General features: G+C 54.1%; 2 protein-coding genes across 4 annotated transcripts in view; one reads left to right on the top strand and one right to left on the bottom strand.

Annotated features, from left to right (window-relative positions):
* LOC125030603 (N-alpha-acetyltransferase 15, NatA auxiliary subunit-like) overlaps positions 1–10,000 on the top strand; it is a 59,528-nt gene that overhangs the window by 23,958 nt on the left and 25,570 nt on the right. The window lies entirely within an intron of this gene.
* Positions 2,218–9,989, bottom strand: LOC125030604. 2 transcript variants are annotated; one of them, XM_047620747.1, is made up of 2 exons: positions 9,633–9,989; positions 2,218–4,035 (listed from the first exon to the last, which is right to left on the bottom strand). In XM_047620747.1, exon 2 carries the CDS (start codon positions 4,033–4,035, stop codon positions 2,953–2,955), a length of 1,083 nt encoding a protein of 360 aa, XP_047476703.1. In that variant the 5' UTR covers positions 9,633–9,989; the 3' UTR covers positions 2,218–2,952. The 2 variants fall into 2 exon arrangements, with proteins under 2 accessions (XP_047476703.1, XP_047476704.1); XM_047620748.1 differs by having other exon boundaries at positions 9,864–9,980.

The following is a 10,000-nucleotide window of genomic DNA, read 5'->3' as shown; positions in this document are numbered from 1 at the left end:
GAGAGAGAGAGAGAGAGAGAGAGAACATGTGTGTGTGTGTGAGAGAGAGAGAGAGAGAGAGAGAGAGAGAGAGAGAGAGAGAGAGAGAGAGAGAGAGAGAGAGAGAGAGAGAGAGAGAGAGAGAGAACGTGTGTGTTCGTGTGTGTGTGTGTGTGAGAGAGACAGAGGGGGGGGGGGGGGGAGACAGACAGAAAGACGATAGGTGATCGAACTTGTGTATTTAGGGAGTAACAAAGGAATGCCTTGGCAAAAGATGAAGGCGTCGCCTGATTCGGATTCCCTCGCGTCGGCGTCGGCGAGCCCACGGCCAAACAAAGCGGTGGACGCAGCGTGTGGTCAGCGTCTTCATTCGCCGGAACTACTAATATAGAACTAAGAAGAATGGCTGACAGGTTGCCTACGCTGGGACCCTTAAGTGGCCATTTCCGATCATGAATCCCTAGTGGCCATTTCGGACTAAGTTAGGGGCCTCATTGGCCACTGTGGATGAAGCTATGGCCCTCTCTGGCCTTTCCAGATTAAGCTGGAACTCATGGTGGCCATTGGGCCGAAAGGTAGATCCCGCTGTGGCCTTTCGGACTTGGCAAGGACCCCTTGTGGCTATTTCGGACTCTACGCGTGTTTTAGTAGAAGAGGAGTGGAAGGAGGAAGTTCAGCAGCAAGCGAATGTGATCTTCTATGGAAGGGGAGAGGGACGAAGAAAGAAATAGTGATGAAGAGTAGGAGAATGAGCAGGGTGATGATTAGATTGGATGGGCAGCTGTTATGTAATTTGACACGGATGGGCAAGGAAAGGGAGAGAGTGAAAAAGTGGCCTTCCATCCATACGTACATACATGCATACAGACATACACATACACTTACATAGCTGTTTATTTATCTATCTATCTAATCTTATCCATCTATCAGCATGGAAAGTCATTCAGTCGGTGTGTCGGGGCTAATTAATGAGGGAAGTAATGGGTGTAATGAGGCCTGGGGGAATGAGCGGAAGATTTGTTATGGGGTGGAGGGAGAGTTGACTTCCTTCTTCTTTGGGGGGGGGAGGGGTTGGGGCAAGACTTCCTCCTCGCCCCCTCTCCCCCCATCTTCCCTTTGGCATTCGTTGTAGGGTTCCAGTCCCGGCCTCTCCTCCTCCTCCTCCTTGTCGACCGACCCTCGTGGCGCGCCCTCACGTGTTCGGGCCTCGCCTCTGCTCGGTCTCGCCCACCACGCCCGCCCTCTTCCACCGACGCCCTCGGTCGCAGGGGCGCGCGCATTCAGACGTCGCCTGCGCGTTGGGCTATGCAGTGTAACAGGAAACGGCGAATTTTGCGCTGGTTGAGTGGCGCCCATTCGGCGTGGAAGTAGGGTTACAGGAGGGCGGAGGGCGGGGGCTGGGGGTCGAGGGGGATGAGATTATTTGTGTGTGTGTGTGTGCGTGTGCGCGTGCGCGTGCGCGTGCGTGTGCGTGTGCGTGTGCGTGTGCGCGCGCGCCAGAGTTGTAAAGAGGCGCGTGGGAGCACAGGTTGGCCTTTGGAGGGCTTTTGGCCTTTCGGGATTGGTCTGAGGAAGGCTGCGAGCGAGGCGCGAGGGCTCGAGGGAGCGCGGGAGGGAAGCAAGCGCTGAGCCCAGAGGAAAGGAAAGAAGTAGACGCACCCACGAGAGGGAAAGTGGGCGAGGGAGATGCTGCTCGAGCTTGTCCAGGAGCGGTAGCACCTCTGCGACGCAGCCTTGCGCCGTAGAAAGTGCGTCGCCCAGTGTCCTCCCTCGTGGAACAACCCCCCCCCCCCATTCCTTCCCCCCACCCCTTTCTTCCCCTCCCCAGTCCTGCCAGTCCTACCATAGTACACCCATCCCTCCCTCCCTTACCCAACCCTTCCCTCCTCCCCTCCTTACCCTACCCACCCAACCAGCTGCCACACGCCCGTATACTGCCTTGAGTCTTTATAGAGAAGTGGATTCGCTGTGTCGAGGTCACGGCTCGTCTTGGGTCGACCTTGTGACGTCGTAAGGTCGATCTTATTAGGGGCGCGTTGGTTGGATGGCGGGGGGGGGGGGGGGCAAGGGTGCCATAGGGTGAAAATGGTTGAGGGATTATGTCGGCGGCGTGCCCTTTTATGGGGAGGGTCGAGTGTCTGCTGCCAGGGGTCATGGCTGGGGTCACTAGGGCATACATGCGTCGGAGAGGGCTTTCTTCTGTGGCGTCCGAGGGCAAGGAACAAGAAAAAATCTGTGTGGTTCTTTATAGCTGTAATAGTAGGGTCTCCATAAATTCATATATATAAACCAGAATACAGAAAGTAACAAACAACTTGTGTGATCCGTATACACTTTGCATCAACCGAGAGATTTCCCTCTCCCCCTTTCCCCTCCCTCGTCGTACCCCTACCCCTTCCCATCCCCTACCCCTCTCCCTTCCCCTTTCCCTTTTCCCTCCCCTCCCCCCTCCCTCCTTCAGGAAGGCGGCAACACCTCTTCGTTGTCCTCTGCAAGGGCTTGGGTCGGCACGGTCCTTTTCGCGAGGGACGTTTTCTAAGGAGATTCTTCTTTTCCGCGAGAGGGCTTCCAACGCGGCTGGCTCGTGTGGCTCGTGATTCGTCGTGTGGTTTGCTGTTAGGCCGTGCGATGGGCGCCGCTGGGTGGGCTACCTTGAACGTTTCTTTGCGCACGTTGGCAGAGTTTTCGCCGCCGGGAGAGACTGCTGCGAGACTCTACGATTGGATTAGGCAGCGCTGCGCAGACAAACGTGTTTAGATGATGTCTGGTCGTCCAAGGTTATCAGTGTGGACCTTTCTCGCCGGCAAGGTCGTGGCAGCCTGAGCTCCATCGTAAACACGGTCGCACTATGCAGGGCCCTTCGTGGAGATGGCAATCCGGTCCGGATCAGATTCCCCATTGATATGGCCAGCGGGGCGTGAGGCCGCCCGCAAATGGTCCCTCGCAAACAAGGTCGCCCTCGGCCCGCAGCGCTCACAGTCTAGGGTGCAGCCCACGCCGTCTGATGGTCTCCGCCAGGGGGTTGATGGGCGGGGTGTTCGGGCCGAAGTTGACGTTGATGTCGCTGTCCAGGGGGTGGCCGCGCCGCACGACGCCGCCGAAGTCCTCCACGGGCTCCGGAAGATGGTTGGACACCGGGGCCGTGGCCGCCGGCGAGGGCCTCGGGGCCACTACCAGGGACGCTGACGGGGCAGGCAGGATGAAAGGCACGGCCGGGACGGGGTACACGTAATGAGCGACCGGGTGCCAGCTCGAGCTGGGCTGGGGCACTGGCGCGGGACGGCCCGTGGAACGTTCTGGGCGGGGGTACACGTAGGGCACGAAGATGTGGTTGTTGGTGGAGGCGCCCTCCACGAACACGGAGAAGGGGCGCTGGTGGTCGGGCGGCGGCAGGAAGGCGGGCACGTTGCCGTTGTACTCGCGGTCGTGCAGCGCCGCCGACACGGGCCGCAGCCGCGACGGCTCCAGCTCGTAGCGCTCGTCGTCGTCGAGCGTTTGCGGCGGGTCTTGGAACACGTCGGAGTTGAAACCGCCGCCCTTGATGATGAGGAGGTCGTCGTCGGCGTAGAAGACCTCGTCAGGATGGAGGCCGCCCAGCTGGTGCGGGCGCGGGCGCGGCAGCGGCGGCGGCGCGCCCCGCTCGCTCTGCAGGCGGTCCAGAGTCGTGTATTTGTCGTCGGCGTCGAGCACGGCGCCGTGCTGGTCGTCGTGGGCCGTGTCGGCGGTCACGCGGCTCTTGGTGGTGCCGTCGTCGTCGCGAGGTGGCGCCGGGGGGCCTCCGCGGGGCCCTCCCACGGGCACGAAGCTGAAGGGCGGGTACGGCCCCAGGAAGAACGGGTGGGCGGTGATGCTCTTGAAGTGGCGCTGACGCTCGGAGGGCGGCAGCCGCGGCCGGAAAGTGGTGGCGGGCGGCGCGGACGTGGTGGGCTCAACGTAGCCGGGAATCCGCGACGCCTTGGGGTGGTTGTCGCTCTTGCCCCACACCCATCGGTCGTCGCTGCTCGCCACGCCCACCAGCAGCACGCTCAGCGCCCACAAGCTCCGCGGCACCAGCATCTGAAATAAATACAGCGTTAGTGCTACCTCTCTCCGCTCACTCCTCCTCCTCATCATCATCCCCCTCCCCCTCCCCCTCCCCCTCCCCCTCCTTGTATCCTACCCTACCCCCACTTCCCTGGCTCCCGCCTCAGTAACCATCTCTTGACTCGAGGCACTCCATCTTCCCTAAAGATCACTTCTTTCGTCATCATTAAAGTCTCGAGTCATTTGCCGTCTTTCCCCCCGAGTCCTCCCCACTCACCCCCTCTCTCTTTCTTCTTTGTTTGTTTTGTTTTTTTTGTTTTTTTTTTCCCTCCCTCTCATCCTCTATTCCTGTCCCCTCCCTTCTCCCTCCCGCTTTTCCTCTTTTTTTTTTGTTTTCTCCGCCTTGCTCCCCTCATCCCTCTTACAGTTAACGGAGACACTGTCTTGCCTAATCTTACCCTCACTCAAGCCATTGGCCCCTGCACGCCCACACGCCTCCTACAGTACATCGTGCGGGCGAGAGTGGGCGGAAAGAGAAGCCGCCCTTGGCCGACTTGACGGCTGGGGGCAGGGCGACGGGAGGGGGTAAGTGGGGGGGTAGGGGGAGGAGCTCTTGGACATCCACAGGTCCGGCCGCAAGCGTTTCTCTGAATGTATAATTGTGTAGAATCAACATTTCATGTATATGCGTGTCCGTGTGCGTGTTGTTGATATTCTTGGCGCTCTGATATCACTACATTCAGTGTAGAAAGGGTTGGGGGGGGGGATGGTAGGGAGTATGTCATGTGTTTGTGTGTCTCCGTCTCCACCTGCTTGCCTGCCTGCCTGCCTGCCTGCCTGCCTGCCTGCCTGCACCTCGGATGAGCCAGGCATAGCGGGATGCGGGAAGTCCACCCCCCCCCCCCCCATGTAGGGCTTGGGGTTCAGAGGTAGAGGGGAGGGGGGGAGGGGGGGAGGGGGGAGGTTGATTATCGTGTGAGGAGTGTCACCCATGATTATTACGGCCAGGGTTGTACGTACGGACGCCCATTACGGACGGCCGGAAGGAACCGAGATTTCCCCAGTTTTTTTTTTTTTTGGTGGGTTGATGGAGTCTTTGTTAACGAGGTTGTTGTTATTGTCGCATTTTTTTGTTTTAATTGATTGCTGTAGTTTCTATTGTAAAGGATCGTCAGCGCTGTTATTTTGCCAACATCACCAGCGGCGTAATTAGCAACAGGAAGGGCAAAGAGGCGCGTCAGCCGTAACAAAATCCTCGAACGTTTTCTCGTAAGCGACCACCCCCCTTCCCCTCCCTCCTTCAGTTAGTTCCTCATGCCATAACTCGCTCGCTGCGGCTTCCTCTTCCCCCGGAGCTGAAGGTGGCCTGCTATCTCCTTTTTTTTTTTCTTTTTTTTTTTTAATGTTTATTTTCCTTTTTTATGTTTATTTTTTTTTTTTTTCTTTTTTGCTCTCTCCTTTTTTTGCCCCTTTCCTAATCTCCCATTCAGGTTCATAAGTTTAGGCCTTTGTGGTTAGATTTTTTTGCGTGTTTGGAATAAGTCCCTCGAGCCGGTCTCGTAGTTGATGGGCGTGTATGGGTGGTTCGTGGGCGGCGACGGGGGGGGGGGGGGGGGGGGCGAAGACCAGGCCCGAAAATGGACGTCGGTTTCCTTGACTTTTTTTTTTTTTTGTAAACAGTGAGAATTGAGTCATTTATTTTCGTTCGCTTTCGGTGGGCTCGGGTAGTATAATCACGAAAATTAAAAATATTTTTCGGAAAAAAAAACATCTTTCGAGCGGACGTAAAGTAAAAATAATTTCATTATTTTAATCGCAGACTTGGGCAGAAATGGAAAAATAATTTAGGTTTCGTCATACGTGATCTTGTTGTAACAGGATTTGTTTACTTTTTTCTCATGTCGTTACAGTGTATTGTTGTTTAGGATTTGCTTCGCCTCAATTTTGTGTTTAGTCTTCTTCTTAGTCTTGTTATTATCTTCTTAGTTTTGTTATTTTTCGAACAATTTCGCATGAAGGTAAACAAACGAAGCAGACGATTTTATTGTTTTTCTAGAAGAACATTTATTTTCTCTTATGTCGTAGCAACATCGGTGTTTTTTTATTTATTTTGCTTCAGCCTTGCGCCATGTGCTTGCTCTCCGCCGCAGTCCTCTTGTATGTATGTCATATTAGGAAAATAACATTCTCGGAAAGGGCAGAAAGGAAACTGGTTTTTGTTAGGTCAGCATCCGAAAGAGGACTTCATTTTTGAAATGCGTGCGAGAGGGGAAATGTGTTGGGATAAGTAGAGACTTTCGGCTTTTTGATCGGGTTGTGTGGACGGATGCTATGCGAAATTGCACACCGAAACGACCGCTATAAGTAGGGAAAAAAAATCGATTTTGTAAGCCACACTATCAAAAATAAAACGCGATGTTGTCAGCCATACTGTAAAAAAAACGCGATTTTGTTAGCCACACACATCGTTTTTTTGTCAGCTACATTTAAAGAAACGTTATTTTGTCAGCCGCTCTGTCCAAGAACTTCCACTGGTAACTGTACCGCTGGCCGCCGTCAGCCCCGCCCCACCCAAGCCTTCACCCTTGCGCGCACACGGCACTTAACCTAACGAAACTCCGGAGACAAAAAAAAAAAAAAAAAAAAAAAAAAAGGGCAAAAATCGGACTCCAAGATTTGATGCCCCGGAGTCGGCGGCGTGGTCGTGGCATGCCCCTCCGCCGCCTTCCCTCCCCTTCTTCTTCTTCTTCTTCTTCTTCTTCTCCTCCTCCTCCTCCTCCGCCTCCTCCTCCTCCTCCTCCTCCTCCTCCTCCTCCTCCTCCTCCTCCTCCTCCTCCTCCTCCTCCTCCTCCTCCTCCTCCTCCTCCTCCTCCTCCTCCCCCTCCTCCTCTTCCTCCTCCTCCTCCTCCTCCTCCCCCTCCTCCTCCCCCTCCTCCTCTTCTCCCTCTTTCCCTCCATTTTTCACTCCTTTCCCTACCTCTTTTCCCTCCCTCTTCCCCTCCCTCTGCCCCTTGCCCACCCCCTCGTCACAGACGGACTCGGCTCCGAAGTAATAAAGAGAGGGGATGGAAAGAATGACGGGAAATTTGAAGTGTCACACACACGCACACGCACACGCACACAAGAGGAAAAAAACGACAGATAGACAGACACACAAGAGGAAAAAAGACCGACAGATACATACACACACACACATACACACACACGAGGAAAAGACCGACAGACACACACGAGGAGAAGGCCGACAGACACACACGAGGAAAAGACCGACAGACACACACGAGGAAAAGGCCGACAGACAGACACACGAGAAGAAAAGACCGACAGACCAACAGACAGATTCGGGAGATTGCAAGTTGTTAGATTGCAGGTTGAGTCCTAGTTGCCGGGCGCCTATCCAGGGCCCTTGTGTCGTGGCTGGTTTATAGATTTATTTATTTATTTATTTATTTATTTTTCTTTCCAAATTTTTGCTTGGAGTTATTTGCAAAGGATTACGAATGGAAAAGGGGAAAGGTGGGGGAGGGGAGGAGGGGGGAGAGGGAGAGGTCCGAGCTGCTCTGATGATTGCTCGGTTGTCAATCTCGTTGCCTTTGCAATTTATAAAATGATTTAGAATTAGTACAAAAAAAAAAAACTATTTCGTTTTGTAGCTGCATTATTATGGCTAGATTTTTACATTCGTGACCGGCTTTTTTTTTTTTTTTTTTTTTTTTTTATTTCGCGATTCGTGTTACTCGTCGTGGGCGTGACAGACATTGAACAAGCGAAGAAACGAATCAAGATCAATACGAAAATGTATAAATAGTAATGCGAACATTTCGAAAAGTATTACTGATTTTTTTTTTTTTTTTTTTTTTTTTTTCTTTTTGCGATTGTTGCTAGTGTTCAAGCCGAAAACTTTACGAAACGGAGAGCAAACGCGCGTGAACAGAATCTCTAATTGAAACGTCAAAGTTTTTTGTTTTTTTCTGTTTTTGGAATGTTTTTATCCAGTCGTGATTTTGAGGTGGGGGGTAGGGGGTGAGGGGAGGAGATGGAAGGCGACGCGTGACCGACAACGGTAAACGCGCGTCCGGTCGCGAGCGCTGGATTGCGGTCGGCGTCGGGAATGCTAGCGGTTCCGTCGGCCGCTCGGGAAGGCAAGAGGGAGAGGGGAGGGGGTGGGGGATGGGCAGGGAGGGAGGGAGGGAGGGAGGGAGGGGGGGGCGATGGAAATGGGTGGAGGGGCGCCGAAGGAGGTGGAGGAGGAGAGAAAAGGGGAGGGGAGGGGGAGGGGGTTAAGTGGAGTAGGTTGGGTTGATGAGCCCATGGTGGGTGGGGGAAGGGGGGGAGGGGGGTGTTTATGAATGGAGGTGGAACGTCTGCAGTGTGGAGTTCACAGCCTGGATGTGGATTCGGGAGGAGTGGCGGGGCTTGGTTGAGAAAAGCGTTGGAGTTTTATTGGTATTGCCTTACCCCCCCCCCCCCCACCGCTACCCCACCCCACCCCACCGCAACTCTCTGATGTGAATAAAACAGTTTTGTTATTCCCGCTGGAAGGTCGCGCGTGTTTTATGTGTCACCATCGCTGCGGCCTTCCTTCCTTCCTTCCTGCCTGCCTCCCTCCCTCCTCGCCCTAACCCTTCCCCTTCCCCCTCCCCTTCCCCCTCTCCCTCTCCCTCTCCCTCTCCGTCCTAGTCCTCTTATCGTTGTTGTCCTCCCAGTTTCACCTCCACCTGATTCACCACCTCATTCCTATTCTCTTCCATAACTTCCTCCTCTCCTCCTCCCTTCCTCCTTTCCCCCCTTCCCCTGCTTCTCCACCTCCTCCTCCTCCTCTCCCACACTGATTTTCCTCCTCTCCTCTTCCTTTCATCTGTTGTGTCTCCTCCCCTTCTTCCCCTGCTTCTCCACCTCCTCCTCCTCCTCTCCTCTTCCTTTCATCTGTTGTGTCTCCTCCCCTTCTTCCCCTGCTTCTCCACCTCCTCCTCCTCCTCCTCCTCCTCCTCTCCTACACTGATTTTCCTCCTCTCCTCCTCTTCCTTTCATCTGTTGTTTCTCCTCCTCCCCTTCTTTCCCTCTCCTCCTTCCCCTGTTTCTCCGCCTCCTCCTCCTCCTTCTCCTTCTCTCCAACACTGTTTTTTCTCCTTTCCTCCTCCTTTTAATCCCATCCGTTGTTTCCCCTCCTCTCCTACCCTCTCCTCCTCTCACCCACTGTTTCTTCACCTCCTCCTCCTCCTCCTCCTCCTCCTCCTCCTCCTCCTCAAGAGCTACACGCTGCACGTAACCTTAATGTGGCGGGTCGGGCTTTGGTTATCTTTGTCTTGTGGCGCCGTGGCCTTTTGCTTGTTTCCCTTGGCTGGATAACAAAGCTCCTCGCCTCCATTTTATTGAATTATTTGTCCGCCCTCCTTTGCCTCCTTTCCTCTCTGCTTGCTCTTCCCATTCTTTGTTTATTTTCTGGTTTACTTATTTAGTTATTGTTTTTTTTTTTTTATTAGCTGTTCTGATGATTCTGTATTTTTCATGATCATCTCGTGTATTTTTTTTCCCTCTTATTTCCTCTCCCCACCTAACTCTCCCTGCCTCTTCTCTCCCACTCTCTCTCCCTTTCTTCGCTCTGCGTTGCTTCCCTCGTTCGTACTCACTTTGTCAGTTTTCAAGAAGGTGCTCCTCGAAGGCAACGCCCCTTCTCCTCCTCGACGCGAGCCGGCTGTTCCTGGGGCGCTGGCTGTCGTGTATCACCTCTTTGGACTCTCTTTCCACGCCTTTTATTACTTTTTCTCTCTTACTGCTTTTATCTGTTTTTTCCTTTTATGGGTCACTGGCAGATTTTAATGTCGTGCCCCGCATAAATGGACACGCGCACAGGCACTCACTCTTGGCGTTGTGATTCACTCGGTTCCACGTTCCTGGGCTTCGAAGAGGCTGCGGGGTGGTTGGCGGCACGGAGCTCCCTCTCGGCGCGTGCGTGCGTGCGGCGCGGCGTCTCCCTCTAGACTGAACTCGGCGGTGG

The sequence above is a fragment of the Penaeus chinensis genome, chromosome 11 (genome assembly GCF_019202785.1).
Source record: "Penaeus chinensis breed Huanghai No. 1 chromosome 11, ASM1920278v2, whole genome shotgun sequence".
NCBI lineage: Eukaryota > Metazoa > Arthropoda > Malacostraca > Decapoda > Penaeidae > Penaeus > Penaeus chinensis.
The sequence above is the reverse complement of the archived record's forward strand: the minus strand, read 5'-3'. Positions and strand labels throughout refer to the sequence as shown.